The sequence below is a fragment of the Pygocentrus nattereri genome, chromosome 9, assembly GCF_015220715.1.
Source record: "Pygocentrus nattereri isolate fPygNat1 chromosome 9, fPygNat1.pri, whole genome shotgun sequence".
NCBI lineage: Eukaryota > Metazoa > Chordata > Actinopteri > Characiformes > Serrasalmidae > Pygocentrus > Pygocentrus nattereri.
In genome coordinates this window covers 34,437,914-34,462,759 of record NC_051219.1, presented here as the reverse complement: position 1 = coordinate 34,462,759, position 24,846 = coordinate 34,437,914, and the positions used below count along the sequence as shown (strand labels likewise).

Sequence of the window (24,846 nt, the reverse complement as noted above, 5' to 3'; positions counted from 1 at the left end):
GGCTTGGGAAACATTGGAGTTGACTAAAACATTTAAACCAAGCCTTCTCAATGTCTCTTGCCCTGTAGGCTTGCATGATATTGACACCACCAAAGTGGGCACCATTTGGGATTGGGTTTATGTATACTGGCAGGGCAGACTAGCAGATTAGGCAATTCTAAAGAAACCAGATAGGAAAGGAAGAGTCAGTAAATGACTGGGATACAGCCATGGCTGTTTATTTACTGCTTTGCTCAGTGGAAATCTTCTAAAACATCCAAGAAGTATGTCTTCAGACTTCAACTGAACATCATCCAGATGTACAAGGAGTTCTTCACCAACAGAACATATTTAATGTGTAAAGCTTACACCAAATAAATATTCTCAATTCTCTCATTTGGGTTCATTTCTGCAGGATTTGGGGTACAGTGGCCACTGCAGTGTTATTGTTCACAGTTCAATACCTTAAAAATGAAACAAATTCAAGATGTTGAAGGCAATATGGTAAGACCTGCAATAATGATGCATATTACAAACGGTCTTTGTTGTGATAAAATGTAGCCCAGAGAATTATATGGACACCTACCATCTACTGCAATGGCAATAACCCTTCATTTTAAAGAGGGCGAGGTACAGGTATGCGTCAAATAGTAGTAGAAATGTTCTTGAGGATGAAATAAGGAATGACTGTTTGCTGCATTCTCGACTGATTCTCTTGATGCTCAGTCTGCACAACCTACCAAGCTTGTCATTCCACATTTGGACGGTAGTTTATCATGTAGATATTCTATCATAAAGGCCAGAACGGTCCCTACACAATTGGGTGGGAACTAGAAATGACGTACATTATCAGCCAGGGAGAAAAGTTCTTAAACAGAGATTGCGGTCGTAAATAGAAGTACACCATTCCAAAGCATTTTATTCAACTTGTAGATTTATTTTATCTCCACCTCCACCATGGCAAATGTACAGAGTAAATGTACTTTACAAATGATAGTCGCTCTGAAAGGGGACACTTTCCTGAAGCAGAGAGATGCTGTACAGCCAGTCCTTTCAATGAAAGGCATTTGGATTAAACTGTTCATCTATTATCAACAACGTTTAACTATTTTATAATTCCCTGCATCTGCAAAAAGGCATGTTCTAGAATGGCCATAGTGGAAGGGAATTTGTTAAAACTTTCATCATGGCACTAAAAATATTCAACAAGGAGAGGTCAAGGAGGTATTGAGCCTTTATAATGAGAATAAAAGGGAAGTTGAGAGCTTACACTTAAGACAATCGTTATTTTACCAAGCCATCCTTATTGAAGTCTTCAAGAACAAGGTGGAAGACTGCGTGGATATCAAGAGGGTACATTTTAGGCATGAGCAATATGACAACGTTTATTGCTATCGTGACAAGCTTTTTAGAGCATCATGCAGATACAGTATCAGTAGCACTTACCGCATGTTTCATTAAAAACAGATAATCAGGCCTGTTTAATTGGATTTAGTGTAGCACAATAAGTGATACCCTGAATAAAACAGTACACAATAGTATTTGATCGTGTTTTTAAAAATGGGGCACTACTTTTTTTTTTGGTCTGCTCTATTTTCTCAAACCTCAGGAAAACTGAATATTGTGATGCATATTGTGTATTAAGAAAATGTTTTAAAGCACTGCAATAAATATTTGCCATATTGCCCACTCCTAAAAAATTCCCAACAATGTTAAATCAGATTCTCCTCAACCACAACAAAAGTGTCTTAAATGTTTAACAATTAAAAGTGAGAGTACCACTTAGTTTGACCACTGAACAAACGGATTAAAGTATACCTATGCTCTCTTAATGTAACAGTTCCCTAAGGCAGCATTAGAAGTGGAAATAAATGATATTTTTAACAATTCGTTAATAGAGAATGGGTTCAAATGGAATGGAATGGTGAATGCTTATTACAAACGCACATAAATGCGTTAAATGCACATAAATGGCTGGTATAATGTTTTACCTCAGTACAGGGTAATTCACTACCCACCTGTAAGCTCATTTATAATGCATGCTGGTGTTTAAATATGAACAATGGAAATGTGATTGATAAAGGATTGATACTTCAAGCTGGAGCCTTTTTAGCGTGATTCTGTTTCAGCAGCATGCTCACCCTCCGATGTCTGTAAAGTGAAATAGCTCTCTCACATGAGGGCTGAACACTGAGGCACTGTTGTGTCCTGGGAGATCCTCCAGTACAGTTCATTCATATGCTAGTACAGTGACCACTTTTTCAGGGAGTAGGGGATCATTAAAAAAAAAAAAAAAGAAAGAAAGAAAAAAAAAAAGACTAGAATTACATGAAAGGTACCAAAATATTTTCAAACTCTCAGTTTTTGACACAGGTCATGATTTTCAAAGGGGTATTAAGCAAATTCATGTGTGTCCTTTATGTCCTTTTGCATAACAATTAAAACTGCACAAAAAGAAAGCAAATATGCATATGAATGACTTTTAGGCCACAGGGAATATTCAAGTCACTATCACACAACATCCACTTGTCCTCTATGGTAGCCCAAGTTGTCCCTTCAAGCCCTGTAGATAATGGTTCCTAAGTGTCATTATCAATCCTGTGAGCTGCAATGCAGAAGAAAACAAATACATTGGATTTCTTTAGATTAACACTTCAATAATCAAATATAACAGTACCACAGGATAATGACTATAGATAATAGATAGATAATATCTAATAGAATAATCTAATAGATAGATAATTTCTAATAGAAAAAGACCTGCACTATACATACATTGTTTTGGTATCCTGAGTGCTTCTGTGTCACCAGATAGAACCTGGTGCATGACGCCTCTGAACTGATACAGCACCTTCAGGCTCTTTTCCTCACCCACGCAGGGGTCGTAGAAGCCCGGTAAGCCAGCCTGAGCATATGCCAAATACACAGACAGCCCATTTAGTGTATCCATCTTTTCTGCTTGAGTTTGATCATTATTGTAAAATTTTAAAAAATGTATGGCATGAACACAGACAAGATATTCATTCCTCGTTAAAAAAAAATGGTAATGATGACATTTGGTGGCCATGAGCGTATGTTACCTTCGAGGCCTCTGTGAGAATGAGTTTGGAATCTTTCACCAGGCACTGAAGAGGTACAGTCACATCAATGACTCTTGCTCTTTCATGCTTCCTACTGTTGTCCGTCACAAACTTCCCATACCAGGCATTGAGTATAATAAGGCCTGATAAGAAAAAAGGCACTCAATCAAAATCATTTGTAAATGAAGTCTGATCACCTAAAGTTGAGGTTGAAATGGGAAAAGCAGTTATGCCCTCTTACCCATTCTAGATTCCTCAGCTTCAATGATTCTGCGCACAGATTCCTGCATCAGCAAAACCTACAAGAAGGCAAGAAATGTTGACATATGAAAATATTTAACATAATACTGAGAAATAGAGGAGCAAATTTTGGGAAATTCATTTGACCAATTAAAATCAAGGATGTCACTGATCAAAATAATTACAAAAATGGGATAGTTCTGGTGTCTAAAATCAGACTGGCTATTTATCCAATACCTGATATACACACTTGAGTTGATGAGCGCACACATCAACTGAATTCTGTATTAACGGCACCAAGATATTAGAAAAAGGATCCCTTGTATTGAATATAGTACTAATAGGCGGGGTCAAACAAAAGCAGGTATGTATGTATGTATGTATGTATGTATGTATGTATGTATGCCAAAAACCATATTAAAAATGCCCTACATAAGAACCTGGCTTTGTTTCATTTTAGGGGCTGACAACTATAAGTTTGAAAACTAAAAATTGGATAAAATGACTGGAACATACAATGACTAGTAAATGCTCTAATGCTCACATGTTTACCATTAGTCACTAGCCCAAGTAAAATGAACATAAATGCCATAACTGGCTTTAGCTCAATATACCCCAGTATCACTTGAAAGCCTTTACCGGTTGCCACAGCCTTTTCTATAATACTGCATGAGATTAACTTACACTGCTGTGCTTCACACTTTATCTTGGAGAATGTGGACTAAATAGTTGTCAGTCTTACTGCTTGTGGATGTTTGCTTTTAATGTGGTATGTTATCATAACTGTGCTATCGTCCCCCCGAAAAGCTTCAGTTTTTAATAGAACTATCAGGCACAACCAACTGCATATTGCACCCTCATGTGTACAATTTTAAAAAAGTTTCTCAACCTGAATGATAAACCTGCCTGTTGAAATACGAGCAGTTGCTGTTTGTTGGAAATCATATAAACCTGTCAAAAAGCTGTTTGTCAACAGCTGTACATGCTTAATGATTAATCACTTAAAGATTTATATCCCTTCTATAAAGGAACATTTTTGACACCAATGAACTATTTTTTTGTCTGTACTCATTCTATAAAGAAATTGCATCCACACTAATGAAGTCTACATTAAAAGCTATCAGCAGTATGATGAGGCTCTGTGAACTCACAGCTGACTCTGCCTCTTGCTTCTTCTGGGCAATGTCAGATGAAGCACTCTCCCGCTGTTTCTCCAGTTCTCTGCAAAGAGGGGCAGTAAAATTTATTTCAGAACAAACTGTAACTTACAACAAAATTAATTCTGTCTCCGCAGCTACAGGTGAACAAGTACCAAGTGTAAGTTTCCAGCAATAATCAAGCCATAAAAAACAGTATTAGCGATGCATAATGAGATTGTAAGAGGCAAAATCAACCATATAGCTCTAACTATAACTAAAAGAGAGTAACTGCCTTGGCTATAAACAGATGAAGGGATCAAGGTTAAAATCCAGAAACGTAATGTTGATCTTATGGCTTATGTGTCAGTAGAATACAGATTCAAGAGCACACTTCACACTGTGTACTTTTAGAAAAAAGAGGCTGTTCTTATAGACACTAACAATTATAATTATACATTTTCATTGCATTTTTAGCACAATTGATTCTGTACTCAAACAAAAGCAATTTTGGGGAAAATACAACCCTTATACATTTTACATTACTTTCAAGATTTCAATGTTCTCAAGTTAATACTTCTAAGGATTTGTAAAGGGTGTGGGGATCCTTAGAGACTTACTGTTCTTTCTGGGCACGCATATACGGCTTGATAACAAGCCTCTGAATGGCCAAGTAAAATACAAGAGGTCCAACAGTGGCATAAAACACTGCACTGGGGAGAAGTTGGTCTGTCAGGTGTATCGGAAAGAAGTATGTCTGGCTGGCCCTGTTCAACCTACACAAAAAACAACAAAAAACATTTAATTCTTTATTTTTGCTAACAAACCAAACATTTTTAAAATAGTTTTAACAACCAGCACCCGCTTCATACTTGATCTTGAGGGAGACCCCTTGTGGTACTCCAACACTGACGGTAGCACCAAGAACGCTGTGTTGACTGATCTTAGTTTCTGCACCATATTCCACCACTGTTCCAAAAAACCCTGTTCTATAAAGAAAAAAAAACACCACAGGCTCAAGTGAAAAAGGGCTCAATATAGTAAAAGTCAAAACAAACAAGCTATTAAATTAGGAAAAACTGCACTGGTAATTAGGGATGCACAATGATATTGAAATAATATCAGTGTCAGTAGATTAACTGCTTAAAACCATTACTGGCATCAGACAGATGATTAGATTTGGCCAATATTTCAAATATTTGATGACATATTTACTGCACTCCAGTGCACCCTGTTTAGGGTGATCCTGGGCTACTGCACTAAAATGAGTTTATTTTCATCATTTTACTGTACTTGTAACCCTATAGAAATAAATGTTATATTTCCCCATAATGTGACTCTAGCTACAATCACATTTCCAAAAAACCTGGGATGCTGTGCAATATGTAAATAAAAGCAGAACGCAGTGATACGCACGTCATTTAAACCCTATATTTAACTGTAAACAGTACAAAGACAAGATTTTTGTTGATCTTTGAAAGACATATGCCCATTTTGAATTCAAAGGCAGAAATATGTTTCCAGAACGTTGATACGGTGGAATGTTTACCACTGTGTTGCATCACTTTTCCTTTTAACAACACTTTTAGCATTTGGCAACCGAGGACACCAATTGCTGTAGATTTTAAAGCGAAATGTTTTCATGTTCTTGCTTGATACATGATTTTAGCTGCTCAGCAGTTCTGGTTCTCCTTTATAGTTTTCTTTTCATAAAGTGCCAAACGTTTTCAAAGAGTGACATTCTTGACTGCAGACAGGCTAATTTATCACAGGACAATTTTGCACTTTGCCTCAGTCCATTTTACAGTAAATTTAAATAGCCCAGAGAAGGCAGCGGTGTCTCTGGGTCCTGTTTATGTACAGTTTCAACTTTGCATGGTACATTTTTAACTTGCATTTGGGGATGCACTGATGAACTGAGCTCTCACACAACGGCTTTTGGAGGTATTGCTGAGCCTTTGCAGTGATTTCCACTACAGAATATATGTTTTTAATGCAATGGCACCTGAGGGCTCGAATATCACAGCAAGCCAGCATTGGTTTACATTTTCCTGTGCAGGCAGAGATTTCTCCCGATTTTCTGAATCTTTTAATGACATCATGTATTGTATATGATGAAATCCTCACTTTTTTTCCTATTTTGTGTTGAGAATTGTGAATTGTTGCACTATTTGACCATGCAGTCTTTCACAGAGTGCTGAACCTGCCATCTTTACTCCTGAATAACAGCCTCTCTGGGATGCTTGTTTTATACCCAATCATGTTACTGACCTAAATAACCTTATAGTAGCTAGATGTTCCACTAGGTGTTTTTTAAGCATCACACACCTTTACCAGTCTTTTGTTACCCCTTTCCGACTTTTCTGAAACATGTTGCTGGTATCAAATTCAAAATGGGCATATACTTTTCAAAACAAGATAAAAATTCTCAGTTACAACCTTTAATATGTTGTCTTTGTGTTATTTTCTAATAAATCCTTGCATTCTGGTTTTAGTTACATTTTGCACAGCATCCCAGCTTTCTGGTTTATAGATCTAGTCCAAATTTCTACATTTTATAAATGTTTAACTATCAGTATCTGCAGATATGTATGGAAAAAATACTGGGTATCGGCATAAGCCCCAAATTCCAATATCGGTGCAGCCTTATTGGCAATTTAAAAGCAGTTTCAAATATATTTTGATAACAGTAACAACCAATAACATCCAATTACAGCAAAAACCACAGACACATACTTGACAGAACCCTTGATCTTGGTCTGATCTTCATCTTGGAATTTGTACTGGTAGCTCATCATAATGAAAGTGTGTGGGATCCCCAGCTATGACAAGGACAGAACAAGAGATTTTTACAGTAGCACATTAAGAGCATAACCACATTTTAGCTTAATATTTAATGCCATAGTAGCTCAAAGTAGGAGGTCAAAAAAGCATGTGAAAAAAGTTTTGGAGGGCTGTGCACTCTTATGTCTAGCACTTTCTAACATGCCTCAGCAGATTCTGCACACTTTAAGGGCTGGTGAATGACAGACAGCATTGCAAGTAAATGGACAATAACAGATCCTGCCTACTTCATTTGACTTGGAGACCACATCACACCAAAATCATGATGTTTGGTTGACAAATAGCAGTTGACCAAAACCAATAACTAAACATAGGAGTAACCAAGGAGAAAACCTCATGATGCCTTCAGTGGCTCTACCATTAGACTAAGCAGATTTACTTTGGACCAGCTGGTGGTAACGGAGGTCTTACAGCAGTGTCAGTGTCCTGAGGATGAGCTCCAAATGTCTCCCTGAACTACTCTTCTGTGGTTTGATAGCAGTATTAATGCTACTGACCTGCATGGCAAAGGTGAAGTGGCTACTCTTTGTGTCTCTGACAACACTGGTGCTCATAGATGACTGAGTGCCCCAGCGCCACTGCAGGTATCCCATGGTATTCTTATCTAGGTGGCGAGCAAGCATGGTAGTCAGACCTGGCCGCACACCTCGCGATGAAAACTGCATCCCACACTGAGCAGTCATGAAGCTGGAAGACATACACAAACAAGATTAGAGTAATCTGTAGCACAATAATAAAATGTGGTCCATTAGTATGTTATTTCTTCTGCCAGAATACACTCCATGAACATGAAATATACACCTCTCTAAAACCACTTAATGGGCTGGGTCTGCAATGTGCAAGACACATACTGGAATAGTGTTGCTAGCATGATGCACAACTAACCAGCATAGCAACATTTCTAACTCTTGGAATATGTACGACACAAACATAACTGAACATGAGTTTCTTCAAAAGATCAGCAAGTTTGTGCAGACTCTCATGTTTATTAATATCCCAAGGTTCAAAAGCCCCACACAGAATAGTAACCATGTGTTTACTGATATTACAGATGATACAGACTTCAAAGAAACTAAACATGTGGGTCAACAATCAGGGACAGTCATATGTAGACTACTCTTTGGACCAATAATAGATACTAAGTACCAAAATCTTGCAAATTATCGTTTTTTTCAAGCACTCTTGAAACACCTCTTTGGTAGGTGGAAAAATGGACAAGCCTGGCCAGAAGAAGGGCATCAACCACTAGTTATGCAATTTTTTTTGTTTACAACCAAATAAATTTAGGGAACAACTGGGTGTTAAGAATGTGACATGCCACCTGCACAGAATACAGTAATTATTTTACATTTTATGCTATTTTAAGCAGTACTTACACAGTAAGGCTCTGCAACTCCTATATACAATATATTGCCAAAAAGTATTCATTCACCCATCTAAATCATTGAATTCAAGTGTTCCAATCACTTCCATGACCACAGGTGTAAAAAAAACCAAGCACCTAGGCCTGCAGACTGCTTCTACAAACATTTGTGAAAGAATGGGGCGCTCTCAGGAGCTCAGTGAATTCCAGCATGGTATCGTGATATGATAAGTCCATTCATGAAATTTCCTCACTACTAAATATTCCACAGTCAACTGTCAGTGGTATTATAAGTGGAAGCGATTGGGAACGACAGCAACTCAGCCACGAAGTGGTAGGCCATGTAAAATGACAGAGCTGGGTCAGCGGATGCTGAGGCGCATAGCGCGCAAAGGGCGTCAACTTTCTGCAGAGTCAATCACTACAGACCTCCAAACTTTGTGGCATTCAGATCAGCTCAAGAACCACACAGAGAGCTTCATGGAAAGGGTTTCCATGGCCAAGCAGCTGCATCCAAGCCTTACATCACCAAGCGCAATGCAAAGCGATGAATGCATTGGTGTAGACGATTCGCGCTTCTCCGTTTGGCAATCTGATGGACGAGTCTGGGTTTGGCGGTTGCCAGGAGAACAGTACTAGTCTGACTGCATTGTGCCAAGTTTGGTGCAGGGTGGATTCTGGTGTAGGATTGCTTTACAGGAGTTGAGCTCAGCCCCTTAATTCCAGTGAAAAGAAATCTTAATGTTTCAGCAGACCAAGAGATTTTGGACAATTTCATGATTCCAACATTGCGGGAACAGTTTTGGGATGGCCCCTTCCTGTTTCAATATGACTACACACCAGTGCACAAAGCAAGGTCCACAAAGAATTGATGAGCAAGTTTGGTGTAAAAGAACTTGACTGGCCTGCACAGAGCCCTGACCTCAACCCGATAGAATACCTTTGGGATGAATTAGAGCGGAGATTGTGAGCCAGGCCTTCTTGTCCAACATCAGTGCCTGACCTCACAAATGCACCTTTGGTAAAATGGTCAAAAATTCCCATAAACACACTCTAAACCTTGTGGAAAGCCTTCCCAGAAGAGTTAAAGCTGTTGAACCTGCAAAGGTTTGGCCAACATCATATTAACCTCTACGGATTAAGAATGGAATGTCACTCAGGTTCATATGCATATGAAGGCAAACGACCGAACGCTTCTGGAAATATAGTGTATAATTCTTTGTAACTGAATTTGGGTCATGATAACATTGTTTATTAATGTTACGATACGCTTATAGACACACATACTGGAGGCACTGTTTAAAACACCTGGAAACAAAACGGACTGCTGAAAATGCATTATGAATGATCTATTCATTTTCTACAGATAACTGTAGGAAGTTCTGTAACAATGTAGAAATTCAGCAGTAAGTAAAGCAAAAGCATAAATGACAAACAGACAGACAACATTTTGGTTGGTTCCAGATTTCGTATTGAGATGTTGTGATGATATTTTTGCTGGCATTCCTCTTGACTACACACAGGGGATCTTAGACATGTTATCATCTGTGTTTTGGTAAATACTACACATCTTTAGAAGATTACATGAGCCCTAAACTGAGCCTAGACAGAATTATAAATTAAAGTTTTACAGGGCACAAGGAAGGGGCATGTCCTAGCCTTCATCAAGAGGAAAGAAACAAAATATTAAACAATACAAATCAATGGTAGGCTGAGCTTCTCAAGGTTAGGGTTTCCCCCCCCCAATTTGTTCCAATTGTCGATATGGGGAGATAAACAGCTTCATAAAATCACCAACATCAGCATTACTCACCAGCGGGCCGTCAGGTTGCGGAATATCTTCAACCCAAAGAGAGGGCCATGAGTGTCTCCAGCTCCTAATTCCACCTACAGACAAAAGTGTCTGGTTTACTCTCTATTGTCTTTCAGAGTAAATGTGTGTAAAAAAGCAAACAAAGTCCTCACCTCTCCCCAGCCTTTCGCTGAGGTCACCCGTCGTAGAGCCAGGTTAATGTTTCCACCGCCATTGCCATTGTGTGTGGACAGAGAGCCAGAAAGAATGGCTGTGTCAGTTGTTGTCAGAGGTGCCTTAAAAGAATACCCCGAAAATAAACAATCACATTTGTCTAGTGCAGAAAGCACACCTATCCTACTTCTGATAATATTTCTATTAAGAAATTCCCAGCTCTTAGTTCCCATCTTATTTGGAAGGAGGATAACTTCGCCAAAATGCAAGCTGATCTTGTGAAAATCACTCACCTCAATGGACTGAGATATATGCATCCTATTAATCTCGATGTGGGGCAAGCCACCACTAGTGATCTCCTCATAATCTTCCTCATAGTGATCAAAAAGGTCCGTGGCATCCACACCCACACTGATTGTCCCCTGTCCAAAGAGGAGATCAATACATTTACAGACAACCTGACAGTAACCTCAGGCAAACAAGCATACAGAACACAAACCTTAGGGTTGGTCCTTTGCTGCAGTCTTCTCTCCTCCCTTTCTCTTTGAAGGCGCTCAAACTCTTCCCGGATTTCAGCAGGCGTTCTCTTCCTTTCCACTACCTGAAAAATCAGTTTTTCAGTTTGAGCACAATATGTACTACATTGTCAGAAATAAAGGTTCTGTGCAGATACAATTTTTATTCATCATGGTACAATGTAAATGTCCCCTCAAAGGTACAAAAGTGGTTTTAATGTACAACTGTGAAACTTAAATATGTTTTTTCAATGTGAAAAGCACAGATTTGTATCTTTCCATAACCAAATGTTTTGAAACAGAACAATACAATAAAGAGTCTGTAGATGAGATGGGGTGTGTGGAGTCAATACAACTTAGAAAATATAATTTCAAAGGATTATGGTACGATTATGTTCCCAGTGACAGTCTACTACCCTTTTTTTCTGAGAGTATGTATAAAATGTGTATAAAAGTTTGCAGAGATCTGCTCATTCAGTGTTTCTTCTGAAATTAAGGGTATTAATAGGGAGTCTGTCCCCCATTGCTGCAGCTCTTCTGAGAAGACTTCATACTACATGATAGAACATTGCTGCTAAGAATCAACAGCATCAACAAATGCAATAGGTACTGATGTTGGATGATTAGGTCTGGATCATGAAAAACACTTCAACGCATCCCAAAAGGTATTGATGGTGTTCCATCACTCCAGATAAATTTTCGAGACTGTAAAGCTGTATATGGACAACTGGACATCTGCATCAACAATGCTTGCGTCTTTAAGGGCCACTGAGCTGGCGCATTTTTAGAAATCATACTAAAAGTCATGCTAAAAAAAAGCGGGACATGATATTTGAGAGAATACAAAAGACCAAGATTAATAAACATTTTGAAATTTACTCATAAAAAAATCAAAAACATTTTTTTCACATTTAGTTGGAGTTAACACTTGTGCTGAGTGTTGTTTGAAAACTGGCGAAACTAGCTTTCCTCTCATAGGTGACTAGAGAGGTGTCCTTGATATTGACTGTTCAGCTGTGATGACATATGGTGCTTTTTTCCATGGCACTCAGTTGGAAAAGTTAATGAACTTTCTACTAAAAACGCAGGCTAGATAATTGCTTTTAAGTCACAGTGCACATTTCTCCATAGACAAAAATGAAAACTAGTATGTTTGAGAGAGTCTGAAAATGCCCCCTATAGCAACTAAAATGCAGTATTTAGAAAGCTATTTTTGGATATATAGTGCATCTGATTAAAATACATGTTACAACAATAACACCAAAGCAATAAGTCCAATTTAGATAACTTCTGCATTAAGGCTTACCTCCCATCCTTCTACGTCCAGCCCTCTCTTTCCATATATATCATAGATAGCTCTAGACTGTGGATCACTCAGAACTGAAGAGGGGGAAAAAACACAGTAAAATACAATCTACTGGGAAAAAGCCTACATAATGCCATTTTTACAACCCAAAATCACACTCTATAATGTTCAAAGTTAGTCTGGCTGAGGACATCAAAGACACTCCAGCAGTGCATGTCACCTTCATATGCTTGGTGGACCAAGTTAAAAAGCTGTTCTGCCTGTCTTTTCAGCTCAGGATCTCTGTGTTTATCAGGGTGGTAGAGCATACAAAGGCGGCGATATGATGCCTTAAGTTCCTCTTGTGTGGCCTGAAAATAAAAGACATACGTTTAAAACTTTGACAACCTTCAAAACCCTAATATGAGATACAATTTATTTGTAAGTAGAAAATATCTGATCAGGCTGAGTAAGTGACCGTGTAAACAGAATAGGATTAAAAAAAAAAAAATTAACAAAACATGATCAAATGAACCAAAATGTTGAACTCGCTGCTTGCCTCCACAAAAGTGAAGTATACGGGTCACTTATTGCTACACAAATGCGATTGCACGGTAAGTTACTATAGAACCATACTCAGACTAATATGCCAAAAATGGCAACATAGACAAACTTCAACAATCAATTATTTTAGGTCATTGCCAACTAACGACATTTAAGTTCAATTCCCAGGCTTTTTTTCAACTGTTATGGATTGAAGCCATTGTAGCCAAGGTGTATCCTAAGGTTATTCAGTTAACCTTAAAGAAAAGTTTAAAAAATGTTTTCATCCCACACCATTCTGATTTCTATATGCAATGTTAGTGGTGAAGTAAAAATAAAAATAAAAATAACTGTTCTCTGGGTACTATTTTACATTACAGCACCCTGCCTGTACCTCTCTGACCTCAATGTATTTTTAAAAATACACTTTAAAGCCAAAAAGCCAATCATAAGACAATGTCTCAGACATCAGGTAGTATATTCTTAACCATATAACAACTTTATGTGAGGCATCTTTTAGAGGCTTCAAACTCTTCAGATGCCTGGTTTCTATCACCACCACTGTGAACTATTCTGACTCGATAGCTCAGTTTCTCTAGATCTGCACACTCCACATGGAACTCTGAGTGACCTTGATTACATCTGAACAACCGAATTATGCAGAAATGCTGAAAAATCATTATATGATTATGAATATGCTGCCTGATGAGAAATTGTTTTACTAAAGTTCTGAGGATTTGGCCTAACAAATAATTTCAAAAGCCATTAATGGTGAAGGTGTACATGTTGGCCTCGTAAGGCAAGACAGTCTCCAAAAACATTTATTTTTCCAGATTTACCCCTATTTTATCATGATCAACATCACATACATACATACATAAATCAGAAGATGCATGCAGGTTCACTGGTTGTTTTGGACGGTATATAAAGTGGCAATTTCTGACACACACAACTCCTGCTTCCTATCATCACCACCATAAAGAAATCCAAGTTGTTTTTTATTATAATAAATCGTTTAACAAACTACTCTGAATGACTTTACGTCTAAATGTTTGAACTATACAGAAATTTGCAAAACCCGGTGGAATTCCCCTTTAACGGTCAAGTAAATTCGCAGCCAGTTAAGTTAACAATCCGATGAAATCAAACAAACCTTCCAATACAGAACAGAGACAACACAATGCAACAATATATTTCTTTGAGAGGGCGATATTTCTGATTTGCAAGGAATATTCTCGTACGAGCTTGTCAGATCGAAAGTTAACTATGGTGTGGCACTGGCTGACTTTCAGTTTGTGCTATCAGTTACGAAAAGTAGCCAGACTTCGACAGAGATCACCAGAAAGCTACCAAACAAGCAGCATTACCCCAGCATTTACAACAAGCTGAAGTCGGCTTCTTATTCGCCACCATTTAAGGTGGAACGGGAAAATCTATCTAACAAGAAATTAGCGAATAAGAAGCCGACTTCAGCTCCATGTTTTCACAGTACTGTAACATAACTAACAGGTAAAACGGGCTTTGCTAAGTCAGTTGTGGAGAGTTTATGAAAACGAGCTCAGCCTGCTCGCTTCTACGGTCAGTTAGGCTTACATTTAAAATGCCTTTTCACTAGTCGCTGTTATATGTGTATTTATGACTCTTAAAGGGTACAGGAGTCGCATTCCCGCATGCCGTGGGCAATGATAAGGAAGGGTCACACTGCTGAGCTAACGCGTTAGCCCACTTCACTCTGATACCGCTCGATATGACAGCACGTTCAGCCTGACAGTGAATACAGTCGAGCTCTCCGCGTCCACAAAACACCCCCGCCTGTGTCACAGTAAACCCGCACACACATACACACAGCGCGTACCTCCCTCCGCACGTTTAATAAAGAGTAGTAATCATCATTGTCGATCTCATCCTCCTCCAAGGCCGCCGCCATGTTTACAACCTTTCATCCCCGCCCAGCGCCTCCTCTCTCCGCGCAGAGCTTTCACACGGACTCCAGCGAAGCGCGGCGAGCTAGCGCCCCAACCCGGCTCGGAGGATCTTAATCAGCCAGCGCGAGGACTGACAGCACGTGCTCGGACGTGGCTGGTGTCCTGTAATGGACACTCTTAAAAGGATGATTCCTCAAGGGTCATTTAGTGAAGGAAATGGCTCTGTTTAGAACCACGAGTTCTATATAGACCCATCTCATGCTTAAATGGTTCTTCGCCTGGTGAAATGGTTCTTCAGACTGATGGAAAATGTGTCGTAAACGGCACCAAAAAGATCGCTACAAGCTGACGAACACATTTTCTAAAAAGTTACCCCTTTTCCACTGATTTTTCAAAATGCCTGCATAGATCAATAGTTCAAATTAGTAAAAGCAGTTAAATAAACACTCGTCATTCAAGAGAAACTTGCCCAGTCAGAACTGTTTACAGTGGTGGTGATAGGAACCAGACGTCTGAAGCGTCCGAATACCTTTAAAAGCACCCTCACAAACAGTTTGAACACAAACCGTTATGAGTACTCTGATGGATGCCTGAGATATCGTTTTCAGTGGTTTTTTTGACATGGTCTTGGCTTAAAATGGCCATATTTGGTTCCTGTTACCATCACTGTAGAGAAACCTGAGTCAAGTTCATCTACAATGAACTGTTTCACATCAAACCACTTTGAATGACATCTTAATGACTGAATTATGGAGAACTTTTGAAACATTAGTGGAATTCTCCTTTGACACAAAATATCCTGTTTTAACTTGATGGATTTATATTGTGTTACATGAATGATTGTTATGTTATTATGTTAAGTATTCTTCTGTGAATTAATGAAAAAAGATTAAGAAATTAAAATTCAAAATAAAGCAGTACAAAAAATTCAAGTCTCTCTCTCTCACACGCACACACACACACACACGTACACACACACACATCTTCTAAGCAGCTTCTCCCTCAGGGCCTGGGTTCGATTCCCCTGCCAGGTGACCAGGGTCCTTTCTGTGTGGAGTTTGCATGTTCTCCCAGTGTCTGTGTGGGTTTCCTCTGGGTACTCCGGTTTCTCCCCACAGTCGAAAGATGGCCAATTGGATATGGTAAATTGCCCCTAGGTGTGAGTGCATGTGTATGTCTGTCTGTCTGCCCTGCGTATATATAAGTATACTTAGTACTTATTAATAGAACACTATGGGAACTTCTTAGTATATCCAGAATCTTTCAGCCTTTCTGTTCTTTTGAAGAAAAGATGGTAAGATACCGTAGTCAGAGGTATGACTAATCATAAAGCAGTACCGGCACTGTCGCCAATGTAACAGAATGAAACACACAGTGAGGTTAAGCAAAATGGATTACTGAGTAAACTTTAATGACTAAAATGTAACTTCCTCACCAATATATGTAAATATTATGTCACTGTTGGGACAAAGCCATGTGTCTCCATATTTGTTTTTTCTTATATTTTTACCCATTGAAAATGCCAGCTGCCTTTTAGAATGGGTGAGCGTTCTTTGATCAATGGACTGATAGAAAAGGTCCCAAATTACTTGGAATAAAATCTTTTAGCCTTAACTTCCATTAAAAGTTAACAATGTTTTTACCTTGTTCTGTGAAGTTACCCTCTTTGGAGATGTGAGGTTTTGTTCTGACAGCAATGATATGCAAAAATCTAATCTGACAATGCTCAGTAAAAATTATACATGAGTTCATGAAACTGAGTAAATGGAAATTGTTACTGCCTACCTTTCCTTATCAGGGGTCATAACCTTGGACCTTCATTTTAACCTTCCTCCTTCTCTTCAGTATAACTATATTACAGTAGAAGAAGACAAATGAGACATAACACATAAATACAGTAAGCCATGCAACTTTTGAGATTGACATCTTGGTTTCAGAAAGACAAACATTAAAAGAACACAAATTTAATGACTTCTCTGTGCACTCCAGCTGTCATACAGATCTGTTAAATTCAACCAGATAATTCACTCACATCCTCAGAACTCACTTCCTTCTCCAACTTTTGACTGAGCTCTCTTTGAATGCTTTCTCAATGTGCATGCAATCATCAGATTCATCTGCTCAGGGAAGGGATCTGAAGCTCAACTAACATAAAATGCTAAAATGCACGCAATTACACATTTCAACCAGAGGGTTCCCCAAATCCCCAAAACACACAAAGTGTAACTTCAATGAATGAATGGTTAACTGAAACAAGTATTGGATATTAACTGTATATACTAGGCCTCCTCAAAGAGAGCTTTGGAATTGGCTAAGATATCACACTGATAGAGCTCTAGTGTTCTTGAACAAATAAGAGCTTCATCTCCAAAGAAATAGCTTTACTGATCATTTTCTCAGTAGACTTTTGTACAGTACTGTTTATACATATGCCCAGCACTTTGCAGATGCCTGCTTCTTCTGAAATCAAGGGGTTTAATTGGGACTTTGCCCCCTTTACAGCAGTAACAAGTGTTACTCTAGGTGTTGTAACATTGCTGTAAGGATTTGACTGCAGCCAGACGTAGAAGCATTGGTGAGGTGCTAATGGATGAATAGTTCTGGATCGCAAAGGCCACTCCAACTCATCCCAAATCATCATTCTATTGGATGGAGCTCCATCACTTTGGGAACATAGTTCCACTGCTCCACAGCCAAATGCTGTGGTGGAGGGGTGGAGGCTTTATACCCCTCTAGCCAATGTTTGGCACAGGACATGATGATGTTAGGCTCATGTGTGGCTCCTGCATCCCATTCTATTGACAATACTTCCATATACAGATTATACAAGTTGCAGGTCTGCCTTTGTGCAGCTTGGAGTTGCTGAATTAGAATGTAATATACACTATATGGCCAAAAGTATCCAGACAGTGTGGAATAGTTGCACAGTTGTGACCCCTTTTGCCTAACCAGAATAAAAAATAAATATATTTTATACCTGACATATTAGTCAGTCAACACAGAGGGAAATTTATTATGAAAGTTACAGCAGAAGCATAAAGAGTGTTATTGAATGTTGTTAAAAGGAACAGTGATGTAACACAGTGGTAAACATGACCCTGTCACAACTTCTTTGGAACGTGTTGCAGGCATCAAATTCAAAATGAGTGAATATTTGCAAAAAACAATAAAGTTTATCCATTTGAACATTAAATATCTTGTCTTTGAAGTGTATTCAATTGAATATAGGTTGAAGAGGATTTGCAAATCATCGTATTGTGTTTTTATTTATGTTTTACACAACGTCCCAACTTCTTTGGAATTGGGGTTGTAATTCTACCCTGTACCGCCTGGAAAAAATTAGTTTAAGGTGCACAATTGAACCTGAAAACATTCCAAATTTTTTGTTCCTTGATAAATGAAACATTCTTCTCTGTTGCCCCTTCCCCATCTCCCTCAAAATCCATCCAATAGTGGGGCACAATCCACAGTTTGAATACCTATGCTCTAAAAGCTTGTCAATACAAGAAAGAAGTTGCAATATGTTGTCTGATACCAGAGATTTTGTTTTAAGTTGTCCTCTGGCTTTCTGTTGGGGAATTACATGTAGGGTGCTGTGAGGGAAAATAGTCCTCAAAGAAAATGGTAGTTTTTCAGATTTCCAACTATCCTAACGTCATAAACATTACATACTTAAAAACCTTACATACATATTAAAGGAAATGGCTTTATTTGTCTTGTAAACATCACAGTCCCTAGTTCCAATCACCACCACTGTGAGGAGATCCAATCAGTAAGTTTCTCTACAAAGAACCATCTCACATCAAACCACCATGAACAACTTTATTTACATCTGAATGATTAAACAGCAGAAGCATAAAGAGCATTCCTTTTTTTAGGAATGATGTAAAGTTTCTGATGTAAAGGTTTTTGTGTTATTTTCTTTGTATTTTCATTTTTTCTTCTGAGATCAAGTTATGACATTTGTGTGGTTTTATGCACCAAAAATCATTGTAATTAATATTTACTTGACCATTTTCCAACCACTTTGGGCACTTTAGAATGAACCAGGCTTTTTGTAACTGTGCCTTTAAGAATGATATATGTTAATGATTTTGCTTCTCATTGGCTGCTCTGTTTTTAAAAGCAATCTGGGCTGAAGGGGAGTGTGAATGGTACATTTTGAAACTTACATACAGCATCAGACTCTTGTCTTTTTCATGTTATGGGCCCTTTAAAGCCTTAAAACAAGTGTTCAAAACACATTACATAAAACACACCCTGAAATCAACTGTGCAACACAACCGTTAAACAAATCATGACCTTCCAAACATGAATCCGCTTTGCCCTAACTGGGTCAAACAAGGACGACCCTTTTTTGGGATGAATATAAGCAGGGAAAAATCTGTTCTGTACTGAAAGAGCTTATTGAAGTTCTTTTGTGTGTGCTTTGTACATCCATGCTTTAATTCCTAAACAGAATGCGCTCAGAGCATCTGAATGCTTAGCTCGGTATTTTCCCATGCAGCAACTCTCAACTCCTTGGAGAGCTTCAGTGGCTCAGAGCTTATGAACGCCCACACTTATGCATGTTAAGATATGCATTAGGCCTAATGCTGGTGTGCCTAGTCGCTCCCTGATCTGAAATTATACTTTTGCTAAATATAACATGCACTTGGACAAGACATATTAGCTCCATAAATAGACCTTTGCTGCAAGAATAAACGAAGAGCAAGTGAATTAACACATGGATGATGGCTAGTTAATCACCAGAGTTCTTATAGAAAGTAAACTGTATCAAAGTCATCGGAGTGGGCTTAATTTTGACTTTGAAGGAATACATTAAAGGGGAATTTCACCCGTTTTTAAAAATAATGTATGATGTATAATTTAATGTAAGCAAAGATTGTGAGCAAAGTCATTCAGAATGGTCTGATGTGAAACATATTCATCCAAAATTGCTTACAGTGGTGCTGATAGGAATCAAATGTCCAAAGCCTCAGATCCACTACTTTTTTATCTTTCTAGTTTTTTGAGAACTTGGGGTGCCACAAAACCAGGTTGTTTTGGAAATAAAGCTGTCCATTTTGGAAAGATGGTTGACTGGCTTATTGCAGTCATGTCAGTAAAGACTCCTGCAGCTTTGACCTGCTATACAACCATAGAAAATAGAGATAGCCACAGGTTATATTTATCCTGTAATATACTCTCTCAAATAAAAAATACAAAACTGTCACTGGGGCAGTCCCCCTCTTGTCACCCCTCCTGTCTTGTCTCAGCACCTTTGGTCAGAGAACATACAACCCCAATTCCAAAGAAGTTGGGATGTTGTGTAAAACATAAATAAAAACAGAATATGATGATTTGCAAATCCTTTTCAACTTATATTTAATTGAATACACTACAAAGACAAGATATTTAATGTTCAAATGGATAAACTTTATTGTTTTTTTGCAAATATTCACTCATTTTGAATTTGATGCCTGCAACATGTTCCAAAGAAGTTGGGACAGGGGCAACAAAAGACTGGGAAAGTTGAGGAATGCTCAAAAAACACCTGTTTGGAACATTCTACAGGTGAACAGGTTAATTGGAAACAGGTGAGTGTCATGATTGGGTATAAAGGGAGCATCCCTGAAAGGCTCAGTCGTTCACAAGCAAGGATGAGGCGAGGTTCACCACTTTGTGAACATCTGCGTGAGCAAATAGTCCAACAGTTTAAGAACAATGTTTTTCAACGTGCATTTGCAAGGAATTTAGGGATTTCATCATCTACAGTCCATAATATCATCAAAAGATTCAGAGAATCTGGAGAAATCTCTGCAAGTAAGCGGCAAGGCAGAAAACCAACATTGAACGCCCGTGACCTCCGTGATCATTCTGTAACAGATATTCCCACATGGGCTCAGGAACACTTCAGAAAACCATTGTCAGTGAACACAGTTTGTCGCTCCATCTACAAGTGCAAGTTAAAACTCTGCCATGCAAAGCGAAAGCCATATATCAACAACATCCAGAAACGCCGCCGGCTTCTCTGGGCCTGAGCTCATCTGAGATGGACTGACACAAAGTGAAAAAGTGTCCTGTGGTCTGACGAGTCCACATTTCAAATTGTTTTTGGAAATCATGGACATCGTGTCCTCCGCGCCAAAGAGGAAATGGACTGTCCGGATTGTTATCAGTGCAAAGTTCAAAAGCCAGCATCTCTGATGGTCTGGGGATGTGTTAGTGCCCATGGCATGGGTAACTTGCACATCTGTAAAGGCACCATTAATGCTGAAAGGTACATACAAGTTTTGCAGCAACATATGCTGCCATTCAAGCAACGTTTTTCAGGGACGTCCCTGCTTATTTCAGCAAGACAATGCCAAGCCCCATTCTGCACGTGTTACAACAGCGTGGCTTCAAATTCAATAATGCAGGCATCAAATTCAAAATGAGTGAATATTTGCAAAAAACAATAAAGTTTATCCATTTGAACATTAAATATCTTGTCTTTGTAGTGTATTCAATTGAATATAGATTGAAAAGGATTTGCAAATCATCATTTTTATTTATGTTTTACACAACGTCCCAACTTCTTTGGAATTGGGGTTGTAATTCTACCCTGTACCGCCTGGAAAAAATTAGTTTAAGGTGCACAATTGAACCTGAAAACATTCCAAATTTTTTGTTCCTTGATAAATGAAACATTCTTCTCTATTGCCCCTTCCCCATCTCCCCCAAAATCCATCCATTAGTGGGGCACAATCCACAGTTTGAATACCTATGCTCTAAAAGCTTGTCAATACAAGAAAGAAGTTGCATTATGTTATGATGAGATTTTGTTTTAAGTTGTCCTCTGGCTTTCTGTTGGGGAATTACATGTAGGGCGCTGTGAGGGAAAATAGTCCTCAAAGAAAATGGTAGTTTTTCAGATTTCCAACTATCCTAACGTCATAAACATTACATACTTAAAAACCTTACATACATATTAAAGGAAATGGCTTTATTTGTCTTGTAAACATCACGGTCCCTAGTTCCAATCACCACCACTGTGAAGAGATCCAATCAGTAAGTTTCTCTACAAAGAACCATCTCACATCAAACCACCATGAACAACTTTATTTACATCTGAATGATTAAACTGTGCACGAATTATGTACACTGTTAGGTATATTTTTCATCAAGGTACAAACAATGTAAATGTTCCCTCAAAGGTACAACAGTGGTTTTAAGGTCCAACTCTGTACCTTAAGTAGGTTTTTCCAGATTAAAAGTACATATTTGTGCCTTTTCATAACCTGATGCTTTAAAACAGAATAAAATAAAAGCCTAGAGACGAGACAAGGTATGTGGAGTCAACACAACTTTAACATAATTTCAATGGATTATGGTACAATAATGTTCCCTGACTAAAGATGTTGAGATGAACCCTTGAGGGTACCACCCCAGTTACAAGAGGGGCACAGGCCCAGCGACAGTTACCTACCTTTAATTCTGAGCAAGCAGAATTGTGTGAACAAATGGGTGGATTTCCCCTTTAATCACCATTGTCACAGAGTGAGAATGAAAACTGATGGTTTGAGTTAAACTATATGAGGCGGACTTTATGATTGAAATATCTTCCTAATATAAACTCTTGTAACCCCATTTTATTATGCAGGGGTGTGTTTTTTTACATGCATGTGGCCAGCAAAGTAAACGTCTTTGCATATGGCCACTTTGTTTAACATTTCAAGGCTTTTCTCCCGGCAGTGAAAAGGTCAGCATTTGGAGAGTGCTTACATACTATCAATCGACTGCAAGCAATAAGGATCATATTTTAATGATGGCATTTCACGGTCTGTTTTTGCTGCAGGCAAAGAAACATTTAATCCATTATCTATGAGCCCGGCGCAATTAAAGAATGTTCATTAATCTCTCGGCATATTATGACATGTACATATTCATAACTTCAGCATTAGCAAGGTTTTCCAGACAATCCAAGGAGAGTGTTCAGCCCTGTGCTATACGGATCAGCTGACCTGACCAAACACGTCTAAAGCTCATTTCTCCATCCAGCCTCACCTCCCCCTGGGCAGCTGTGGGATTTATAGCTTAAATATGAATCCTGGAGAGAATTCAGAGGGACACTGTTAGTGTGAGGAAACGGTAGAAACAGTTCAAAACTTTCATCACTTCACAAAGTTTCTCCTTTTCTTTTCTCTTTCTCCTGTTCTGTGAGTACAAACTAGAGCTGACTTTACAGAACTACCAGCTCCCCATCTCTCTCACCTTTCTCCTCTCCTCCTCTGTCCTTATATTTGTTCTACTCTGTTCTTTCTCTTTTCTCTGCCCTTATAGTTGTCTTCTGTTGTTCTTTTTCTCTCTCTCACTCTGTCTCTCTCTCTCTGTTCTGTCCTTATATATGTTTTATGCTGTTCTTTCTCTCTCTCTCTTCCCCTCTCGCTCCTCTATCCTTATATTTGTTTAATGCTGTTCTTTCTCTCTCTCTTCCCCCTGCTCTCTCTCCTCTATCCTTATATTTGTCTTCTGTTATTCTTTCTCTCTCTCTCTTCCCCTCTCTCTCTCCTCTCTCCTTATATTTGTCTTTCGTTATTCTTTCTCTCTCACACACACTCTGTTTCTCTCTCTCTCTACTCTTTCCTTATATTTGAGTTGTTGTTCTTTCTCTCTTTGTCTTTCTCTCTCTCTCTCACTATTGTTATACTTGCATTTTGTTGTTTTCTCTCTATCTGTCTCTCACTGTCCTCTTTTTCTCTCACCCATCTTCTTTTTTTCTTTAAAACTCTCCCATCCTCTCTATCCCCTTCTCTTATCTGTCTCATTGTCTTTTCTCTTTGTCATCTGTTGCTCTTTCTCTCTCTTTCTCTCTCTCTGTCCTGTTCTTTCCTCTGTCAGTCTCACTCCTTCTGTTTTATCTTTAGCACTATCTCTCTCTCTTCCTCCTCATCCCACTCTTTCTCTTTTGTTTCTCCCCTATTTCTTCCATTGCTATCTCTCTCTATGTTTATCTCCTTCATTTGTCTTTATTTCTCCTGTTTATCATTATCTTCCCCTCTCTTTCTCTCTTACTCTTTCTCTTGCAGTTCTCTCTCTCTCTCTCTCTCTCTCTCTCTGTCTCTCTCTCTCTCTCTCTCTCTCTCTCTCTCTCTCTCTCTGTCTTACAGCAGTAATACAGACGAACTGGAGCTGTCCTTTCAGCACCACTACCTTAAATTTCTCTATCTGTCTCTGTGTCTCTCGTATTTTATATTAACATTATATTTTCCCCACATAATTTAGCCTCTCTCTGTGTTACTTCACTATTTTTTTATTTTATTTTATCTCCTACTCTCTGATTCTGTGATGAGGCCACTGGAGCTGTCCTTTCAGCACCACTGCAGGTTGTTCTTACCCTCTCTTTGTGCTACATATGTGTTCTACATGCTCTCTAAGACTATTTTACATCCATTTAAGACCCGCAGAACAAGCAAGTGAATTACCCTCCTTATCAAATAAGCTCTAACCTGTTCAGGCCTTTCAGGACCTCTGTCTCCCTCTATCTCTCTCTCTCTCTTTCTCTCTCCCTCTCCATCTCTCACACTCCCTCTCTCTCTCCCTCTCTCTCTTTATCTCTCTCCCTCTCTCTCACTCTCTCTCTCTCATCCTCTCTCACTATCTCTCACACTCTCTCTCTCGATCTCTCTCTATCTCTCTCTCTCCCTCTCTCTCTATCTCTCACTATCTCTCTCTCACACTCCCTTTTGCTCTCCCTCTCTCCACCTCTCTCTCTCACTATCTCTCACCCTCTCTCTCTCTCTCTATCTCTCACTATCTCTCTCTCACCCTCTCTCACTATCTCTCTCTCACACTCTCTCTCTCTATCTCTCGCCACCTCTCTCTCTCACTCTCTCTCTCTATCTCTCTCCCTCTCCCTCTCTCTCTCCCACACTCCCTCTCTCTCCCCCTCTCTCTCTATCTCTCACCCTCTCTCTCTATCTCTCCCTCTCTCTATCTCTCTCTCTCT

The 24,846-nt window shown here is 38.9% G+C and overlaps 1 protein-coding gene across 1 annotated transcript; it reads right to left on the bottom strand.

The window, feature by feature from the left end:
- Nucleotides 1-202: 202 nt before the first annotated feature.
- On the bottom strand, nucleotides 203-14,945 carry dnajc11a (DnaJ (Hsp40) homolog, subfamily C, member 11a). Its single transcript, XM_017708658.2, has 16 exons — nucleotides 14,807-14,945; nucleotides 12,650-12,779; nucleotides 12,430-12,503; nucleotides 11,108-11,209; nucleotides 10,902-11,030; nucleotides 10,608-10,730; nucleotides 10,456-10,529; nucleotides 7,777-7,966; nucleotides 7,172-7,257; nucleotides 5,308-5,424; nucleotides 5,056-5,211; nucleotides 4,451-4,520; nucleotides 3,301-3,358; nucleotides 3,060-3,202; nucleotides 2,755-2,884; nucleotides 203-2,584 (listed from the first exon to the last, which is right to left on the bottom strand). Exons 1-16 carry the CDS (start codon nucleotides 14,876-14,878, stop codon nucleotides 2,559-2,561), a joined length of 1,680 nt encoding a protein of 559 aa, XP_017564147.2. The 5' UTR covers nucleotides 14,879-14,945; the 3' UTR covers nucleotides 203-2,558.
- Nucleotides 14,946-24,846: the final 9,901 nt, after the last annotated feature.